General features: G+C 54.0%; 2 protein-coding genes across 4 annotated transcripts in view; both read left to right on the plus strand.

Moving 5' to 3' along the window:
• Nucleotides 1–21,829, plus strand: part of LOC148506435 (uncharacterized) — a 97,022-nt gene that overhangs the window by 33,382 nt on the left and 41,811 nt on the right. The window lies entirely within an intron of this gene.
• LOC148506436 (uncharacterized) lies at nt 8,751–21,438 on the plus strand. Of its 3 annotated transcripts, none has more exons than XM_088446758.1 (7): nt 8,751–8,785; nt 14,618–14,746; nt 15,728–15,919; nt 18,618–18,741; nt 18,858–18,955; nt 19,102–19,309; nt 20,258–21,438. In XM_088446758.1, exons 2-7 carry the CDS (start codon nt 14,669–14,671, stop codon nt 21,436–21,438), a joined length of 1,881 nt encoding a protein of 626 aa, XP_088302884.1. In that variant the 5' UTR covers nt 8,751–8,785; nt 14,618–14,668. The 3 variants fall into 3 exon arrangements, with proteins under 3 accessions (XP_088302884.1, XP_088302883.1, XP_088302882.1); XM_088446757.1 differs by lacking the exon at nt 8,751–8,785 and adding an exon at nt 12,232–12,476; XM_088446756.1 differs by lacking the exon at nt 8,751–8,785 and adding an exon at nt 12,232–12,440.

Consider the following 21,829-nt stretch of genomic DNA (forward strand, 5'->3'; position numbering starts at 1 on the left):
AGGGGGAGCAGGGGTATTGGAGACAGGGGTGTTGTACAGGGGGAGCAGGGGTATTGGAGACAGGGGTGTTGTACAGGGGGAGCAGGGGTATTGGAGACAGGGGTGTTGTACAGGGGGAGCAGGGGTATTGGAGACAGGGGTGTTGTACAGGGGGAGCAGGGGTATTGGAGACAGGGGTGTTGTACAGGGGGAGCAGGGGTATTGGAGACAGGGGTGTTGTACAGGGGGAGCAGGGGTATTGGAGACAGGGGTGTTGTACAGGGGGAGCAGGGGTATTGGAGACAGGGGTGTTGTACAGGGGGAGCAGGGGTATTGGAGACAGGGGTGTTGTACAGGGGGAGCAGGGGTATTGGAGACAGGGGTGTTGTACAGGGGGAGCAGGGGTATTGGAGACAGGGGTGTTGTACAGGGGGAGCAGGGGTATTGGAGACAGGGTGTTGTACAGGGGGAGCAGGGGTATTGGAGACAGGGGTGTTGTACAGGGGGAGCAGGGGTATTGGAGACAGGGGTGTTGTACAGGGGGAGCAGGGGTATTGGAGACGGGTGTTGTACAGGGGGAGCAGGGGTATTGGAGACAGGGGTGTTGTACAGGGGGAGCAGGGGTATTGGAGACAGGGGTGTTGTACAGGGGGAGCAGGGGTATTGGAGACAGGGGTGTTGTACAGGGGGAGCAGGGGTATTGGAGACAGGGGTGTTGTACAGGGGGAGCAGGGGTATTGGAGACAGGGGTGTTGTACAGGGGGAGCAGGGGTATTGGAGACAGGGGTGTTGTACAGGGGGAGCAGGGGTATTGGAGACAGGGGTGTTGTACAGGGGGAGCAGGGGTATTGGAGACAGGGGTGTTGTACAGGGGGAGCAGGGGTATTGGAGACAGGGGTGTTGTACAGGGGGAGCAGGGGTATTGGAGATAGGGGTGTTGTACAGGGGGAGCAGGGGTATTGGAGACGGGTGTTGTACAGGGGGAGCAGGGGTATTGGAGACAGGGGTGTTGTACAGGGGGAGCAGGGGTATTGGAGACAGGGGTGTTGTACAGGGGGAGCAGGGGTATTGGAGACAGGGGTGTTGTACAGGGGGAGCAGGGGTATTGGAGACAGGGGTGTTGTACAGGGGGAGCAGGGGTATTGGAGACGGGTGTTGTACAGGGGGAACAGGGGTATTGGAGACAGGGGTGTTGTACAGGGGGAGCAGGGGTATTGGAGACAGGGGTGTTGTACAGGGGGAGCAGGGGTATTGGAGACAGGGGTGTTGTACAGGGGGAGCAGGGGTATTGGAGACAGGGGTGTTGTACAGGGGGAGCAGGGGTATTGGAGACAGGGGTGTTGTACAGGGGGAGCAGGGGTATTGGAGACAGGGGTGTTGTACAGGGGGAGCAGGGGTATTGGAGACAGGGGTGTTGTACAGGGGGAGCAGGGGTATTGGAGACAGGGGTGTTGTACAGGGGGAGCAGGGGTATTGGAGACAGGGGTGTTGTACAGGGGGAGCAGGGGTATTGGAGACAGGGGTGTTGTACAGGGGGAGCAGGGGTATTGGAGACAGGGGTGTTGTACAGGGGGAGCAGGGGTATTGGAGACAGGGGTGTTGTACAGGGGGAGCAGGGGTATTGGAGACAGGGGTGTTGTACAGGGGGAGCAGGGGTATTGGAGACAGGGGTGTTGTACAGGGGGAGCAGGGGTATTGGAGACAGGGGTGTTGTACAGGGGGAGCAGGGGTATTGGAGACAGGGGTGTTGTACAGGCGGAGCAGGGGTATTGGAGACAGGGGTGTTGTACAGGGGGAGCAGGGGTATTGGAGACAGGGGTGTTGTACAGGGGGAGCAGGGGTATTGGAGACAGGGGTGTTGTACAGGGGGAGCAGGGGTATTGGAGACAGGGGTGTTGTACAGGGGGAGCAGGGGTATTGGAGACAGGGGTGTTGTACAGGGGGAGCAGGGGTATTGGAGACAGGGATGTTGTACAGGGGGAGCAGGGGTATTGGAGACAGGGGTGTTGTACAGGGGGAGCAGGGGTATTGGAGACAGGGGTGTTGTACAGGGGGAGCAGGGGTATTGGAGACAGGGGTGTTGTACAGGGGGAGCAGGGGTATTGGAGACAGGGGTGTTGTACAGGGGGAGCAGGGGTATTGGAGACAGGGGTGTTGTACAGGGGGAGCAGGGGTATTGGAGACAGGGGTGTTGTACAGGGGGAGCAGGGGTATTGGAGACAGGGGTGTTGTACAGGGGGAGCAGGGGTATTGGAGACAGGGGTGTTGTACAGGGGGAGCAGGGGTATTGGAGACGGGTGTTGTACAGGGGGAGCAGGGGTATTGGAGACAGGGGTGTTGTACAGGGGGAGCAGGGGTATTGGAGACAGGGGTATTGTACACGGGCAGCAGGGGTATTGGAGACTGGGGTGTTGTACAGGGGGAGCAGGGGTATTGGAGACGGTGTTGTACAGGGGGAGCAGGGGTATTGGAGACAGGGGTGTTGTACAGGGGGAGCAGGGGTATTGGAGACGGTGTTGTACAGGGGGAGCAGGGGTATTGGAGACAGGGGTGTTGTACACGGGGAGCAGGGGTATTGGAGACAGGCGTGTTGTTCACGGGGAGCAGGGGTATTGGAGACAGGGGTGTTGTACACGGGGAGAAGGGCTATTGGAAACAGGGGTGTTGTACACGGGGAGCAGGGGTATTGGAGACAAGGGTGCTGTACACGGGGAGCAGGGATATTGGAGACGGGTGTTGTACACGGGGAGCAGGGGTATTGGAGACGGGTGTTGTACACGGGGAGCAGGGGTATTGGAGACAGGGGTGTTGTACACGGGGAGCAGGGGTATTGGAGACGGGTGTTGTTCACGGGGAGCAGGGGTATTGGAGACAAGGGTGTTGTACACGGGGAGCAGGGCTATTGGAGACAGGGGTGTTGTACACGGGGAGCAGGGGTATTGGAGACAGGGGTGTTGTTCACGGGGAGCAGGGGTATTGGAGACAAGGGTGTTGTACACGGGGAGCAGGGCTATTGGAGACAGGGGTGTTGTACACGGGGAGCAGGGGTATTGGAGACAGGGGTATTGGAGACAGGGGTGTTGTACACGGGGAGCAGGGATATTGGAGACAAGGGTGTTGTACACGGGGAGCAGGGGTATTGGAGACAGGGTTGTTGTACGGAGACAGGGGTATTGCCTACCCACCAACATGACCCCTTCCATCAGGTACAAAATACTCTGCCCCTGGACTTACCACCTAATGTATGATTGGCATCACCGGTGTTGAGCTAGTTAATTGATGAGACAGGTGTTTCAACATAGGTGGCTGCACTCATCAATTAAGAAAGAAGTCCAGGAGCAGAGCATTTTGTACCTAATGGAACGGGTCATGTTGAAGGGTCTGGTATTGTACACGGGGAGCAGGGGTATTGGAGACAGGGGTATTGTACACGGGGAGCAGGGGTATTGGAGACAGGGGTATTGTACACGGGGAGCAGGGGTATTGGAGACAGGGGTGTTGGAGACAGGGGTGTTGTACAGGGGGAGCAGGGGTATTGGAGACAGGGGTGTTGTACACGGGGAGCAGGGGTATTGGAGACAGGGGTGTTGTACAGGGGGAGCAGGGGTATTGGAGACAGGGGTGTTGTACAGGGGGAGCAGGGGTATTGGAGACAGGGGTGTTGTACACGGGGAGCAGGGGTATTGGAGACAGGGGTGTTGTACAGGGGGAGCAGGGGTATTGGAGACAGGGGTGTTGTACAGGGGGAGCAGGGGTATTGGAGACAGGGGTGTTGTACACGGGGAGCAGGGCTATTGGAGACAGGGGTGTTGTACGCGGGGAGCAGGGCTATTGGAGACAGGGGTGTTGTACGCGGGGAGCAGGGCTATTGGAGACGGGTATTGTACGCGGGGAGCAGGGCTATTGGAGACGGGTGTTCTACGCGGGGAGCAGGGGTAATGGAGACGGGTGTTGTACACGGGGAGCAGGGGTATTGGAGACAGGGGTGTTGTACACGGGGAGCAGGGGTATTGGAGACAGGCGTGTTGTTCACGGGGAGCAGGGGTATTGGAGACAGGGGTGTTGTACACGGGGAGAAGGGCTATTGGAAACAGGGGTGTTGTACACGGGGAGCAGGGGTATTGGAGACAATGGTGTTGTACACGGGGAGAAGGGATATTGGAGACGGGTGTTGTACACGGGGAGCAGGGGTATTGGAGACGGGTGTTGTACACGGGGAGCAGGGATATTGGAGACAGGGGTGTTGTACACGGGGAGCAGGGGTATTGGAGACGGGTGTTGTTCACGGGGAGCAGGGGTATTGGAGACAAGGGTGTTGTACACGGGGAGCAGGGCTATTGGAGACAGGGGTGTTGTACACGGGGAGCAGGGGTATTGGAGACAGGGGTGTTGTTCACGGGGAGCAGGGGTATTGGAGACAAGGGTGTTGTACAGGGGGAGCAGGGGTATTGGAGACAGGGGTGTTGTACAGGGGGAGCAGGGGTATTGGAGACAGGGGTGTTGTACAGGGGGAGCAGGGGTATTGGAGACAGGGGTGTTGTACACGGGGAGCAGGGGTATTGGAGACAGGGGTGTTGTACAGGGGGAGCAGGGGTATTGGAGACAGGGGTGTTGTACAGGGGGAGCAGGGGTATTGGAGACAGGGGTGTTGTACAGGGGGAGCAGGGGTATTGGAGACAGGGGTGTTGTACAGGGGGAGCAGGGGTATTGGTGACAGGGGTGTTGTACAGGGGGAGCAGGGGTATTGGAGACAGGGGTGTTGTACACGGGGAGCAGGGGTATTGGAGACAGGGGTGTTGTACACGGGGAGCAGGGGTATTGGAGACAGGCGTGTTGTTCACGGGGAGCAGGGGTATTGGAGACAGGGGTGTTGTACACGGGGAGCAGGGGTATTGGAGACGGGTGTTGTACATGGGGAGCAGGGATATTGGAGACAAGGGTGTTGTACACGGGGAGCAGGGGTATTGGAGACAGGGTTGTTGTACGGAGACAGGGGTATTGCCTACCCACCAACATGACCCCTTCCATCAGGTACAAAATACTCTGCACCTGGACTTACCACCTAATGTATGATTGGCATCACCTGTGTTGAGCTAGTTAATTGATGAGACAGGTGTTTCAACATAGGTGGCTGCACTCATCAATTAAGAAAGAAGTCCAGGAGCAGAGCATTTTGTACCTAATGGAACGGGTCATGTTGGAGGGTCTGGTATTGTACACGGGGAGCAGGGGTATTGGAGACAGGGGTGTTGTACACGGGGAGCAGGGCTATTGGAGGCGGGTGTTGTACGCGGGGAGCAGGGCTATTGGAGACAGGGGTGTTGTACGCGGGGAGCAGGGCTATTGGAGACGGGTGTTCTACACGGGGAGCAGGGGTAATGGAGACGGGTGTTGTACACGGGGAGCAGGGGTATTGGAGACAGGGGTGTTGTACACGGGGAGCAGGGGTATTGGAGACAGGCGTGTTGTTCACGGGGAGCAGGGGTATTGGAGACAGGGGTGTTGTACACGGGGAGCAGGGGTATTGGAGACAGGGGTGTTGTACACGGGGAGCAGGGATATTGGAGACAAGGGTGTTGTACACGGGGAGCAGGGGTATTGGAGACAGGGTTGTTGTACGGAGACAGGGGTATTGCCTACCCACCAACATGACCCCTTCCATCAGGTACAAAATACTCTGCACCTGGACTTACCACCTAATGTATGATTGGCATCACCTGTGTTGAGCTAGTTAATTGATGAGACAGGTGTTTCAACATAGGTGGCTGCACTCATCAATTAAGAAAGAAGTCCAGGAGCAGAGCATTTTGTACCTAATGGAACGGGTCATGTTGGAGGGTCTGGTATTGTACACGGGGAGCAGGGGTATTGGAGACAGGGGTATTGTACACGGGGAGCAGGGGTATTGGAGACAGGGGTATTGTACACGGGGAGCAGGGGTATTGGAGACAGGGGTGTTGTACAGGGGGAGCAGGGGTATTGGAGACAGGGGTGTTGTACAGGGGGAGTAGGGGTATTGGAGACAGGGGTGTTGTACACGGGGAGCAGGGGTATTGGAGACAGGGGTGTTGTACAGGGGGAGCAGGGGTATTGGAGACAGGGGTGTTGTACAGGGGGAGCAGGGGTATTGGAGACAGGGGTGTTGTACACGGGGAGCAGGGGTATTGGAGACAGGGGTGTTGTACAGGGGGAGCAGGGGTATTGGAGACAGGGGTGTTGTACAGGGGGAGCAGGGGTATTGGAGACAGGGGTGTTGTACACGGGGAGCAGGGGTATTGGAGACAGGGGTGTTGTACAGGGGGAGCAGGGGTATTGGAGACAGGGGTGTTGTACAGGGGGAGCAGGGGTATTGGAGACAGGGGTATTGTACACGGGCAGCAGGGGTATTGGAGACAGGGGTGTTGTACAGGGGGAGCAGGGGTATTGGAGACGGGTGTTGTACAGGGGGAGCAGGGGTATTGGAGACAGGGGTATTGTACAGGGGGAGCAGGGGTATTGGAGACAGGGGTGTTGTACACGGGGAGCAGGGGTATTGGAGACAGGGGTGTTGTACACGGGGAGCAGGGGTATTGGAGACAGGGGTGTTGTACAGGGGGAGCAGGGGTATTGGAGACAGGGGTGTTGTACAGGGGGAGCAGGGGTATTGGAGACAGGGGTGTTGTACACGGGCAGCAGGGGTATTGGAGACAGGGGTGTTGTACAGGGGGAGCAGGGGTATTGGAGACGGGTGTTGTACAGGGGGAGCAGGGGTATTGGAGACAGGGGTGTTGTACAGGGGGAGCAGGGGTATTGGAGACAGGGGTGTTGTACAGGGGGAGCAGGGGTATTGGAGACAGGGGTGTTGTACAGGGGGAGCAGGGGTATTGGAGACGGGTGTTGTACAGGGGGAGCAGGGGTATTGGAGACAGGGGTGTTGTACAGGGGGAGCAGGGGTATTGGAGACGGGTGTTGTACAGGGGGAGCAGGGGTATTGGAGACAGGGGTGTTGTACAGGGGGAGCAGGGGTATTGGAGACAGGGGTGTTGTACAGGGGGAGCAGGGGTATTGGAGACAGGGGTGTTGTACAGGGGGAGCAGGGGTATTGGAGACAGGGGTATTGTACACGGGCAGCAGGGGTATTGGAGACAGGGGTGTTGTACAGGGGGAGCAGGGGTATTGGAGACGGGTGTTGTACAGGGGGAGCAGGGGTGTTGTACAGGGGGAGCAGGGGTATTGGAGACAGGGGTGTTGTACAGGGGGAGCAGGGGTATTGGAGACAGGGGTGTTGTACAGGGGGAGCAGGGGTATTGGAGACAGGGGTGTTGTACACGGGCAGCAGGGGTATTGGAGACAGGGGTGTTGTACAGGGGGAGCAGGGGTATTGGAGACGGGTGTTGTACAGGGGGAGCAGGGGTATTGGAGACAGGGGTGTTGTACAGGGGGAGCAGGGGTATTGGAGACAGGGGTGTTGTACAGGGGGAGCAGGGGTATTGGAGACAGGGGTGTTGTACAGGGGGAGCAGGGGTATTGGAGACGGGTGTTGTACAGGGGGAGCAGGGGTATTGGAGACAGGGGTGTTGTACAGGGGGAGCAGGGGTATTGGAGACGGGTGTTGTACAGGGGGAGCAGGGGTATTGGAGACAGGGGTGTTGTACAGGGGGAGCAGGGGTATTGGAGACAGGGGTATTGTACACGGGCAGCAGGGGTATTGGAGACTGGGGTGTTGTACAGGGGGAGCAGGGGTATTGGAGACGGGTGTTGTACAGGGGGAGCAGGGGTATTGGAGACAGGGGTGTTGTACAGGGGGAGCAGGGGTATTGGAGACGGGTGTTGTACAGGGGGAGCAGGGGTATTGGAGACAGGGGTGTTGTACAGGGGGAGCAGGGGTATTGGAGACGGGTGTTGTACAGGGGGAGCAGGGGTATTGGAGACAGGGGTGTTGTACAGGGGGAGCAGGGGTATTGGAGACAGGGGTGTTGTACAGGGGGAGCAGGGGTATTGGAGACAGGGGTGTTGTACAGGGGGAGCAGGGATATTGGAGACAGGGGTGTTGTACAGGGGGAGCAGGGGTATTGGAGACGGGTGTTGTACAGGGGGAGCAGGGGTATTGGAGACAGGGGTGTTGTACAGGGGGAGCAGGGGTATTGGAGACGTGTGTTGTACAGGGGGAGCAGGGGTATTGGAGACAGGGGTGTTGTACAGGGGGAGCAGGGGTATTGGAGATAGGGGTGTTGTACACGGGGAGCAGGGCTATTGGAGACGGGTGTTGTACGCGGGGAGCAGGGCTATTGGAGACAGGGGTGTTGTACGCGGGGAGCAGGGGTAATGGAGACGGGTGTTGTACACGGGGAGCAGGGGTATTGGAGACAGGGGTGTTGTACACGGGGAGCAGGGGTATTGGAGACAGGGGTGTTGTACACGGGGAGCAGGGGTATTGGAGACAGGCGTGTTGTTCACGGGGAGCAGGGGTATTGGAGACAGGGGTGTTGTACACGGGGAGCAGGGGTATTGGAGACAGGGGTGTTGTACACGGGGAGCAGGGATATTGGAGACAAGGGTGTTGTACACGGGGAGCAGGGGTATTGGAGACAGGGTTGTTGTACGGAGACAGGGGTATTGCCTACCCACCAACATGACCCCTTCCATCAGGTACAAAATACTCTGCAGCTGGACTTACCACCTAATGTATGATTGGCATCACCTGTGTTGAGCTAGTTAATTGATGAGACAGGTGTTTCAACATAGGTGGCTGCACTCATCAATTAAGAAAGAAGTCCAGGAGCAGAGCATTTTGTACCTAATGGAACGGGTCATGTTGGAGGGTCTGGTATTGTACACGGGGAGCAGGGGTATTGGAGACAGGGGTATTGTACACGGGGAGCAGGGGTATTGGAGACAGGGGTATTGTACACGGGGAGCAGGGGTATTGGAGACAGGGGTGTTGTACAGGGGGAGCAGGGGTATTGGAGACAGGGGTGTTGTACAGGGGGAGCAGGGGTATTGGAGACAGGGGTGTTGTACACGGGGAGCAGGGGTATTGGAGACAGGGGTGTTGTACAGGGGGAGCAGGGGTATTGGAGACAGGGGTGTTGTACAGGGGGAGCAGGGGTATTGGAGACAGGGGTGTTGTACACGGGGAGCAGGGGTATTGGAGACAGGGGTGTTGTACAGGGGGAGCAGGGGTATTGGAGACAGGGGTGTTGTACACGGGCAACAGGGGTATTGGAGACAGGGGTGTTGTACAGGGGGAGCAGGGGTATTGGAGACAGGGGTGTTGTACACGGGCAACAGGGGTATTGGAGACAGGGGTGTTGTACAGGGGGAGCAGGGGTATTGGAGACGGGTGTTGTACAGGGGGAGCAGGGGTATTGGAGACGGGTGTTGTACAGGGGGAGCAGGGGTATTGGAGACGGGTGTTGTACAGGGGGAGCAGGGGTATTGGAGACGGGTGTTGTACAGGGGGAGCAGAGGTATTGGAGACGGGTGTTGTACAGGGGGAGCAGGGGTATTGGAGACAGGGGTGTTGTACAGGGGGAGCAGGGGTATTGGAGACAGGGGTGTTGTACAGGGGGAGCAGGGGTATTGGAGACAGGGGTGTTGTACAGGGGGAGCAGGGGTATTGGAGACAGGGGTGTTGTACAGGGGGAGCAGGGGTATTGGAGACAGGGGTGTTGTACAGGGGGAGCAGGGGTATTGGAGACAGGGGTGTTGTACAGGGGGAGCAGGGGTATTGGAGACAGGGGTGTTGTACAGGGGGAGCAGGGGTATTGGAGACAGGGGTGTTGTACAGGGGGAGCAGGGGTATTGGAGACAGGGGTGTTGTACAGGGGGAGCAGGGGTATTGGAGACAGGGGTGTTGTACAGGGGGAGCAGGGGTATTGGAGACAGGGGTGTTGTACAGGGGGAGCAGGGGTATTGGAGACAGGGGTGTTGTACAGGGGGAGCAGGGGTATTGGAGACAGGGGTGTTGTACAGGGGGAGCAGGGGTATTGGAGACAGGGGTGTTGTACAGGGGGAGCAGGGGTATTGGAGACAGGGGTGTTGTACAGGGGGAGCAGGGGTATTGGAGACAGGGGTGTTGTACAGGGGGAGCAGGGGTATTGGAGACAGGGGTGTTGTACAGGGGGAGCAGGGGTATTGGAGACGGGTGTTGTACAGGGGGAGCAGGGGTATTGGAGACAGGGGTGTTGTACAGGGGGAGCAGGGGTATTGGAGACAGGGGTGTTGTACAGGGGGAGCAGGGGTATTGGAGACAGCGGTGTTGTACAGGGGGAGCAGGGGTATTGGAGACAGGGGTGTTGTACAGGGGGAGCAGGGGTATTGGAGACAGGGGTGTTGTACAGGGGGAGCAGGGGTATTGGAGACAGGGGTGTTGTACAGGGGGAGCAGGGGTATTGGAGACAGGGGTGTTGTACAGGGGGAGCAGGGGTATTGGAGACAGGGGTGTTGTACAGGGGGAGCAGGGGTATTGGAGACAGGGGTGTTGTACAGGGGGAGCAGGGGTATTGGAGACAGGGGTGTTGTACAGGGGGAGCAGGGGTATTGGAGACAGGGGTGTTGTACAGGGGGAGCAGGGGTATTGGAGACAGGGGTGTTGTACAGGGGGAGCAGGGGTATTGGAGACAGGGGTGTTGTACAGGGGGAGCAGGGGTATTGGAGACAGGGGTGTTGTACAGGGGGAGCAGGGGTATTGGAGACAGGGTGTTGTACAGGGGGAGCAGGGGTATTGGAGACAGGGGTGTTGTACAGGGGGAGCAGGGGTATTGGAGACAGGGGTGTTGTACAGGGGGAGCAGGGGTATTGGAGACAGGGGTGTTGTACAGGGGGAGCAGGGGTATTGGAGACAGGGGTGTTGTACAGGGGGAGCAGGGGTATTGGAGACAGGGGTGTTGTACAGGGGGAGCAGGGGTATTGGAGACAGGGGTGTTGTACAGGGGGAGCAGGGGTATTGGAGACAGGGGTGTTGTACAGGGGGAGCAGGGGTATTGGAGACAGGGGTGTTGTACAGGGGGAGCAGGGGTATTGGAGACGGGTGTTGTACAGGGGGAGCAGGGGTATTGGAGACGGGTGTTGTACAGGGGGAGCAGGGGTATTGGAGACAGGGGTGTTGTACAGGGGGAGCAGGGGTATTGGAGACAGGGGTGTTGTACAGGGGGAGCAGGGGTATTGGAGACAGGGGTGTTGTACAGGGGGAGCAGGGGTATTGGAGACAGGGGTGTTGTACAGGGGGAGCAGGGGTATTGGAGACAGGGGTGTTGTACAGGGGGAGCAGGGGTATTGGAGACAGGGGTGTTGTACAGGGGGAGCAGGGGTATTGGAGACAGGGGTGTTGTACAGGGGGAGCAGGGGTATTGGAGACAGGGGTGTTGTACAGGGGGAGCAGGGGTATTGGAGACAGGGGTGTTGTACAGGGGGAGCAGGGGTATTGGAGACAGGGGTGTTGTACAGGGGGAGCAGGGGTATTGGAGACAGGGGTGTTGTACAGGGGGAGCAGGGGTATTGGAGACAGGGGTGTTGTACAGGGGGAGCAGGGGTATTGGAGACAGGGGTGTTGTACAGGGGGAGCAGGGGTATTGGAGACAGGGGTGTTGTACAGGGGGAGCAGGGGTATTGGAGATAGGGGTGTTGTACAGGGGGAGCAGGGGTATTGGAGACGGGTGTTGTACAGGGGGAGCAGGGGTATTGGAGACAGGGGTGTTGTACAGGGGGAGCAGGGGTATTGGAGACGGGTGTTGTACAGGGGGAGCAGGGGTATTGGAGACAGGGGTGTTGTACAGGGGGAGCAGGGGTATTGGAGACAGGGGTGTTGTACAGGGGGAGCAGGGGTATTGGAGACAGGGGTGTTGTACAGGGGGAGCAGGGGTATTGGAGACAGGGGTGTTGTACAGGGGGAGCAGGGGTATTGGAGACAGGGGTGTTGTACAGGGGGAGCAGGGGTATTGGAGACAGGGGTGTTGTACAGGGGGAGCAGGGGTATTGGAGACAGGGGTGTTGTACAGGGGGAGCAGGGGTATTGGAGACAGGGGTGTTGTACAGGGGGAGCAGGGGTATTGGAGACAGGGGTGTTGTACAGGGGGAGCAGGGGTATTGGAGACAGGGGTGTTGTACAGGGGGAGCAGGGGTATTGGAGACAGGGGTGTTGTACAGGGGGAGCAGGGGTATTGGAGACAGGGGTGTTGTACAGGGGGAGCAGGGGTATTGGAGACAGGGGTGTTGTACAGGGGGAGCTGGGGTAGTATTATAACATGCACAATGATATCTGTGTGTGACCTGTGACGAGTGACATAGAGCCACTACCGCCACCCGTGCAGCAGCGGCCGCCGCCGGCAGGGGGCGCTCTCTACAACACACAGCCGTACTACCCGGCGTCTCTGCCTGATGCGGGGACCGGACGGTCGGTGCTCGGTGATAACCCGTTGCCGGTAGTCATCTCCCCGCCGAAGCCGATACGTCCCCGGTCACCGGGGATTAGGGCGCCGCAGGTGAGTGCGGCGGTGACGTCACGGGTGGCTCAGTGGGTACGTGCTCCCCTCCTCCTATAGACTCACACACACTGCACCTCACATCACCCCACACTGACACCCGCCCGTAGTCACCACAGGGCCCTGTGTCCCTCCAGCTCTTCTTGTCATGGCATTCTGGGACTTGTTGTTCTTCCACATCACCTGCGGGGAGGGGGCTCATATTGTCCTAATCATCGATGAAGCTGGGGGCCACAAGTTGCCCCCTCATTGCAGGAGTAATATAGGAATATCGCCCGCCCCCCAAATATACCTGCCCCTTCTGGTGCCCTCATGCCCTTCCTTTGCTCCAAAACCGCCCAGCCGCAGAGCGGATGGTGCAAAAGGCACCGCACTGTGCCCCCTCCTGATTGGCTGCACAGCGCGGAGGAGGTCTGGTGACGCAGGCGTACCGGGGAGACGGAGAGAGGTGCTGGGCGTAAGGCGGAGAGGACCCTGCCATCGAGAGCTTACACTCTACGGGGGAGGGGGCTTAATAAGGGAGCGTGGCAGCAGATGGTACAGTCTTACCACCCAACGTATCGAGGCCAAAATATATCCTGTCCAAAAGTAGACCCACGCCCCACCCCCAAAAAAAACCCCTACACTTTTGAGTGAAACTCCGCCGCTTGCGATGTCCGCAGATTGAGACTGTCCTGTAGAAATCTGGACAGCTGGGTGGTTATGGCCAAGCGGACATGGTGGGTGGAGGAGACCGCGGGGGTGGTCATGAAGGTTGAAGAGGTGGGTATTCAGGGAACGGTTTGTAGGATTGTCAGATGAAGGACAGTCCATAGGTGGGGAACGGAGCTGGAGAAGCCTTGGAGACCGGGGTCACAGAAGGTTATGAGTGGGAGGGATGTGGAGGTCACTCCAATGAAAAGACCTTCTGATGGTATTGCAGCTGATAAAGAGATCAAAGTGACCCCAAAGTGTCGTTTGAAGAAAACAGCATCAATTTGCGACCTCATCCTTGTCGTAGAGTCTCCAGCCTTTGGCCATTGGTCGCCATCTATCTCGACATAGATGGTAGGATCCACCAGCGTCTGACAACACAGCACACGGACCATCCTGTACCATCCCGCTTCCATTCTCCCTCACGTTTCTTTTTATACGTATGAATACATATATATCACAAAACAGAAAGTTTTTAGTGTAAAAATAAAATGAAACAGGACAGTCGCATAAGAGAAATTGCCAGGTGCAGTGCAAACATGCTTGTATATAACATTTCTCATTGACAGTAATATAGCCACAATTAATAAGCTAATAACATGACAAGAAAGCAGGAAGCTGGAGGCAAACGGAAGCGTGTTACTAAGGCCGGGTATACACTGGCCGATGTCTAGTGTGTACGACATCGGCAGCGGCGGGGTGCCGGCATTGGCAAGTGCGTACACACTTGCCGATGGCGGGCGCGACGGCGGGGGCCATGCTGCATTCGGCAACGTGGTCCTCGCTGACAATATCACCGTCTGAACTGCATGCAATAACATTGCACGCATCGCCAGCGACATAGCAGGTAGACACTGGCCAGTGTACCCGATATGTTGTCCGATCCGCCGGATCGGACGACATATCGTCTAGTGTGTACGTGGCATAAGATTTCTCGGGGGAAGAGTGCGGTGCTGAGGCACCATGTTACACGAGTTGGTGACCTCTTTGGCAAGTGAATATTTGCATATTATCATATTTTTAAGTGCAAAACTCTGGTGCATTGATTGCTATTACCCGAATCCAACCCACATACATTGGAGTCAACTGTTATTTCAGATACACACAGCAGGAGGTCTCATTTAGCGTGGCTGAGGAAACGTGTTCCGTTGTTAAATGTCGAGGTTCTCTGCTCTTTTACGGTCCCTCAGGCACTGTGGAAAGCCTCTCCAAAGATGGCGGCATACCCACAGCATATAATATGTGATTAATATGCAGAATGGCCTCAGAAAGTAATAGCCACTTAATTAGGACCTTATTGAATTGGTATATTACGTTTGTGTCATACAATGGCTGTACGGGAACTTTCAGGAGACTCCTAGTAAGAGACGCACACACCTTTAGATAAATGTTTTGAAGTGTAATTTGCTAGTCCCAACTCATAGTCTTATTTCCTGGTTTATTATATCTAGTTGTACATTCATGATCTTTTCTGTCATATTTAGATTAAGCTGCAAGGATATTCCTGTTTTGGCCACCCGTCTGGCTAACTAAAGATGGAAAAGGTCAAGAGTCCACTGACCGAGAGGATACTACATCTCACCCTGGAAATCTTCTACCTGCTGACTGGGGAGGTGAGGGAGTCTGGGAGTGTCACAGTGACATCACTTTTATCTCTATTACTAACACAGGGACCTGACTGGGGAGGTGAGGGAGTCTGGGTGTGTCACAGTGACATCACTATTATATCTATTACTAATACAGGGACCTGACTGGGGAGGTGAGGGAGTCTGGGAGTGTCACAGTGACATCGCTCTTATCTCTATTACTAACACAGGGACCTGACTGGGGAGGTGAGGGAGTCTGGGAGTGTCACAGTGACATCGCTCTTATCTCTATTACTAACACAGGGACCTGACTGGGGAGGTGAGGGAGTCTGGGAGTGTCACAGTGACATAACTTTTATCTCTATTACTAACACAGGGACCTGACTGGGGAGGTGAGGGAGTCTGGGTGTGTCACAGTGACATCACTATTATATCTATTACTAATACAGGGACCTGACTGGGGAGGTGAGGGAGTCTGGGAGTGTCACAGTGACATCACTATTATCTCTATTACTAACACAGGGACCTGACTGGGGAGGTGAGGGAGTCTGGGAGTGTCACAGTGACATCACTATTATCTCTATTACTAACACAGGGAGCTGACTGGGGAGGTGAGGGAGTCTGGGAGTGTCATAGAGAAATAGGCATGTGATACAAAAGGCTAAGTGCTACATATTGGTTTTTTTTTTCAGAATAGGAGCAATTACTGCTTGAATAATGAAGAAAGATCATTAGGGAGAGAGATTACAGATTTTGATTAAGATTGGGATGAGCACAGGAGACAGAGCTTGAGGTTGTAGCATATAGAGAAGAGGTAGTAGAGTAGGAAGATGAGAAGAGTGTAGATAGATCATCTTCGTTCATGGGATGGGATAAAATAAAGAGAAGGTGCCAGAGGGTTCAGGGAAAGAATTGAGTAGGTTACTGACTGAGGAAGAGCATAACATAATGTATATCACAACAGCATTACTTGTATCTTTGTTAATACAATCTATTCTCAATACGCAGGATTATATAGCAGAGAAGAAGATAACTAATGAATCTGAGACACTCAGCAGCCGTCCCCATGTGTCAGGAGGACTAAGCAGGACCCAGAGCTCCATCACGGTGCCTCCACCTCACTCACTGATACATGAGAGACACAATGACCAGAAGATCCTGGAACTCACCAACAAGATCATTCAGCTGCTCACTGGAGAGGTGACTGCTGGGAATGGGACATTATACAGTAACACCAGGGGATGTGTCTGGGTGATGACTGGAGAGGTGACTGCTGGGAATGGGACATTGTACAGTAACACCAGGGGATGTGTCTGGGTGCTGACTGGAGAGGTGACTGCTGGGAATGGGACATTGTACAGTAACACCAGGGGATGTGTCTGGGTGCTGACTGGAGAGGTGACTGCTGGGAATGGGACATTGTACAGTAACACCAGGGGATGTGTCTGGGGGATGACTGGAGAGGTGACTGCTGGGAATGGGACATTGTACAGTAACACCAGGGGATGTGTCTGGGGGATGACTGGAGCGGTGACTGCTGGGAATGGGACATTGTACAGTAACACCAGGGGATGTGTCTGGGGGATGACTGGAGCGGTGACTGCTGGGAATGGGACATTGTACAGTAACACCAGGGGATGTGTCTGGGTGATGACTGGAGCGGTGACTGCTGGGAATGGGACATTGTACAGTAACACCAGGGGATGTGTCTGGGTGATGACTGGAGAGGTGACTGCTGGGAATGGGACATTGTACAGTAACACCAGGGGATGTGTCTGGGTGATGACTGGAGCGGTGACTGCTGGGAATGGGACATTGTACAGTAACACCAGGGGATGTGTCTGGGTGATGACTGGAGCGGTGACTGCTGGGAATGGGACATTGTACAGTAACCCCAGGGGATGTGTCTGGGTGATGACTGGAGAGGTGACTGCTGGGAATGGGACATTGTACAGTAACCCCAGGGGATGTGTCTGGGTGATGACTGGAGAGGTGACTGCTGGGAATGGGACATTGTACAGTAACCCCAGGGGATGTGTCTGGGTGATGACTGGAGAGGTGACTGCTGGGAATGGGACATTGTACAGTAACCCCAGGGGATGTGTCTGGGTGATGACTGGAGAGGTGACTGCTGGGAATGGGACATTGTACAGTAACCCCAGGGGATGTGTCTGGGTGATGACTGGAGAGGTGACAGCTGGGAATGGGACATTGTACAGTAACACCAGGGGATGTGTCTGGGTGATGACTGGAGAGGTGACAGCTGGGAATGGGACATTGTACAGTAACACCAGGGGATGTGTCTGGGTGATGACTGGAGAGGTGACTGCTGGGAATGGGACATTATACAGTAACACCAGGGGATGTGTCTGGGTGATGACTGGAGAGGTGACTGCTGGGAATGGGACATTATACAGTAACACCAGGGGATGTGTCTGGGTGATGACTGGGGAGGTGACTGTTGGGAATGGGACATTATACAGTAACACCAGGGATTGTGTCTGGGTGATGACTGGGGAGGTGACTGTTGGGAATGGGACATTATACAGTAGCACCAGGGGATGTGTCTGGGTGATGACTGGAGAGGTGACTGCTGGGAATGGGACATTATACAGTAGCACCAGGGGATGTGTCTGGGTGATGACTGGAGCGGTGACTGCTGGGAATGGGACATTATACAGTAACACCAGGAGATGTGTCTGGGTGATGACTGGAGCGGTGACTGCTGGGAATGGGACATTATACAGTAACACCAGGGGATGTGTCTGGGTGATGACTGGAGAGGTGACTGCTGGGAATGGGACATTATACAGTAACACCAGGGGCTGTGTCTGGGTGATGACTGGAGAGGTGACTGCTGGGAATGGGACATTATACAGTAACACCAGGGGATGTGTCTGGGTGATGACTGGAGAATTGTACAGTAACACCAGGGGATGTGTCTGGGTGATGACTGGGGAGGTGACTGTTGGGAATGGGACATTATACAGTAACACCAGGGATTGTGTCTGGGTGATGACTGGAGAGGTGACTGCTGGGAATGGGACATTATACAGTAACACCAGGGCATGTGTCTGGGTGATGACTGGAGAGGTGACTGCTGGGAATGGGACATTATACAGTAACACCAGGGGATGTGTCTGGGTGATGACTGGAGAGGTGACTGCTGGGAATGGGACATTATACAGTAACACCAGGGGATGTGTCTGGGTGATGACTGGAGAGGTGACTGCTGGGAATGGGACATTATACAGTAACCCCAGGGGATGTGTCTGGGTGATGACTGGAGAGGTGACTGCTGGGAATGGGACATTATACAGTAACCCCAGGGGATGTGTCTGGGTGATGACTGGAGAGGTGACTGCTGGGAATGGGACATTATACAGTAACACCAGGGGATGTGTCTGGGTGATGACTGGAGAGGTGACTTCTGGGAATGGGACATTATACAGTAACACCAGGGGATGTGTCTGGGTGATGACTGGAGAGGTGACTTCTGGGAATGGGACATTATACAGTAACACCAGGGGATGTGTCTGGGTGATGACTGGAGAGGTGACAGCTGGGAATGGGACATTGTACAGTAACACCAGGGGATGTGTCTGGGTGATGACTGGAGAGGTGACTTCTGGGAATGGGACATTATACAGTAACACCAGGGGATGTGTCTGGGTGATGACTGGAGAGGTGACTTCTGGGAATGGGACATTATACAGTAACACCAGGGGATGTGTCTGGGTGATGACTGGAGAGGTGACTGCTGGGAATGGGACATTATACAGTAACACCAGGGGATGTGTCTGGGTGATGACTGGAGAGGTGACTGCTGGGAATGGGACATTATACAGTAACACCAGGGGATGTGTCTGGGTGATGACTGTATCATTGTGTGTGTCAGGTTCCTGTAAGGTGTGAGGACGTCACTGTGTATTTCTCCATGGAGGAGTGGGAGTATATAGAAGGACACAGGGGTCTGTACAAGGACGTGATGATTGAGAATCACCGGCCCCTCACATCACTGGGTAAGAGGAGACTGTCATGTATTGTAATGGGGAGAGCAGCTATGGGGCCACCTATATACACATCATCTGATAATCACATATATACAGTGCAGTCAGTCACTGTGTGTCTCCTACAGATGGGGCCAGTAACAGGAATACCCCAGAGAGATGTCCCCGTCCTCTTTATTCCCAGGATGATACAGAGGAGAACCACAGTGTCCCACAGGGGGATCAGGTAGGTGGAAGTCAGGGTCTTGCTAGATGCCAAAGTTAATTTACACTTTTTTATCTGCAGAGAACCTGGGTCTAATGCGCTGTTTGTTCTAGATTCATAAGACACTAGTACAATGTTTTATTGGTGTTTTCTTGTGGATTGTTTAGGGTGGAGACCTGACTGATTTCAAAGTAAAAGATATAAAAGAGGAAGAAGAGACGTATGTGACTGATATGAAGGCAGAAGATATAGAGGGAGAAGAAGAGACGTATGTGACTGATATGAAGGCAGAAGATATAGAGGGAGAAGAAGAGACGTATGTGATGGGTGATCAGCAGTGTAAGGAGGAGGAAATCCCTACAGGTATCAGCACAGGTGAGTAATAATCACTAACTACAGAAACATATTACAGTTTCTCCTTGTTTAGCCATTACAACAGTATTTTATTCTTGCCCCCCAATCTCCTGGGCTCTTATCAGTATGCTAAGTGAGATAAGATATATCTTGCATTAGGGCTGTATAATCGTCACCACTACATGACTGTGGCTAGTTTTGGTGATTAGTCCTCCCTGGTTTCCCCCCTTCAGATCTGGATTTTTTTGGGACCTTTTGCTGTTGGAGGTTCTCTACGTTTTTTCTCAGCCTCCGCTACCCCATCATGACCTATAGGTCTGGATCCGCTTTTTCCTAACCAGCAGCTTTTGCGTTTTGCACCCCCATCCTCATTCACTGGTCACAGCGGTCCTGATGGATCTTCTGCAGCATTTATGGAAGAAGTGCGCTGCCACCTACAGGAAGATATATAAGTACTCGGCGCAGGGAGGTCAGGCGGGTGACCGATAATATAGCCAGTCCCGCGGCTGCGCCTTCAGAGCTCCGCCACTCCCCCCCCTTCCCCCCACTACTGACCACGTCGACTCTGCTGCTTATATCCTCTCCTATAATAGAAAACATCCCTATGCTTCCCGTGACGGCATCCGGTCAGAATGTAGACACCAGAAGGTCCACGTGTTTTGAATGCCAGCAGGTAACATGCCGACATACAGAAATGTCGGCACGGTCATAATGTTGACATGTTCATTGTCTCTGCATTCTGTGTCGACAGTCAAATGTCAGTATAGCATTTCATTATTTTAGCCTAAATGCACAAGACTGGCATTGTGACCATGTCAACATTCGGATTGTCGACATATCATGCAACACCCTCCTTGGCACACACCAGCCTACTTCCAGCACTGTGTGTACTGTATCTATAGCTTATAGTAAGGATTGAAAATGGGGGATAAAGTTACTTTAATCTATTCCTTATTTTATTCCTAACAGATGGACATGGGAGCAAAAATACCTCCAGGAAACATCTAATTTTATCTCCAGATTGTGACAATCCTCCAGAAGAAACCACCATTGTCCCAAATATACGCCCAGTATTTCCCAGCGCAGATATATATCCTAATCATTTGGGGTGTTTTCCTAATGACTCCGCTATTGTTGCACATAATGTAAATAACGGACTGGATAACTGTTTTACTCAGAATCCTAAACTTATTATGCACCAGAATATCCTCCTAGGTGAGAAACCATTTCCGTGTGCTGAATGTGGGAAGCGTTTTTCATACAAATCAACGCTGTTGGTACATCAGAGAAACCACACGGGCGAGAAGCCATTTCTGTGCTCGGAGTGCGGGAAATGTTTCACGCGCAAATCGCTTCTGGTTAAACATCAGCGAGTTCACACGGGCGAGAGGCCCTTTTCATGTTCTGACTGCGGGAAACGTTTTACCCAGAAAGCTGATCTTGTTAAACATCAGAGAATCCACACAGGCCAGACGCCATCTCCGTATTCTAACCTCGGGAAATGTTTTGACCTTAAATCAGTTCTTTTTAATTATCAGAAGATTTACGCACGGGAAAAACCGTTTTCATGTCCTGAGTGCGGAAAATCTTTTGCGAAGAAGTCAGATCGTTCAAAACACCAGCGAATCCACACGGGCGAGAAGCCGTTTCCGTGTTCGGAGTGTGGCAAGTGGTTTACGCAGAAGTCAAATCTTGTTCGACATCAGAGAACTCACACCGGCGAGAAGCCATTTCCGTGTTCCGAGTGCGGGAAATGTTTTACACACCAATCAAATCTTGCCCGACATGAGAAAATTCACACGGGTGAGAAGCCATTTTCGTGTTCTGAATGTGGAAAATGTTTCGCACAGGAATCAAATCTGGTGGAGCACAGGAAAATCCACAGAGGAGACAAGCCGTTTTCATGTTCCGAGTGCGGCAGATGCTTTACACGCCGATCAGTCCTTGTCAAACACCAAAGTACCCATGCACGTGAGAAGCCGATTCCGTGTTCGGAGAGCGAGAAAATGTTAACGCCGAAATCGGTTCTCACAAATCGTAGAACTCTCACAAGTGAAAAAACGTTGGCGTGTCCCGAATGCGGGAAATGTTTTTCTCAGAAATCAATCCTTTTTAGGCATCAGCGAATTCACTCACATTTACGTAGGTGAAAAACTGTTGTTATGTAAAAATGTTTTAAATAAAGTTTATTAAACAAAAAAAGGGCCTGGTTATGAGTTGCCACTGCGAACATATGCATCTAAGTCATTTCATTATTTAATTTCTCTCCGTTGATGTCAGATGGACGTTACTGGGCCTACGCATGTAAATGATCTGTCTGGGCATGGCGTGTAGGTAGCCAGAGTTACACCATATTCTGAATCATGAGTATGCCGAGCGGATACCTCTCTTCTGCACTTAGCATGGGATAGGTGTAAGTGCCAGTGATAGCAATGGCGGCTGCTGTAGTGGACCTAGAGCAATGACCAGAGAGCCCTGAGACACAGTAGCTACTCGCGTTTGACTTCCATTCATGTAGGGAAATTCCAGCAGAGTTGGGTG

This window comes from Taudactylus pleione, unplaced genomic scaffold (assembly GCF_031769625.1).
Source record: "Taudactylus pleione unplaced genomic scaffold, aTauple2 ptg000404l, whole genome shotgun sequence".
In the NCBI taxonomy this organism is placed as follows: domain Eukaryota; kingdom Metazoa; phylum Chordata; class Amphibia; order Anura; family Myobatrachidae; genus Taudactylus; species Taudactylus pleione.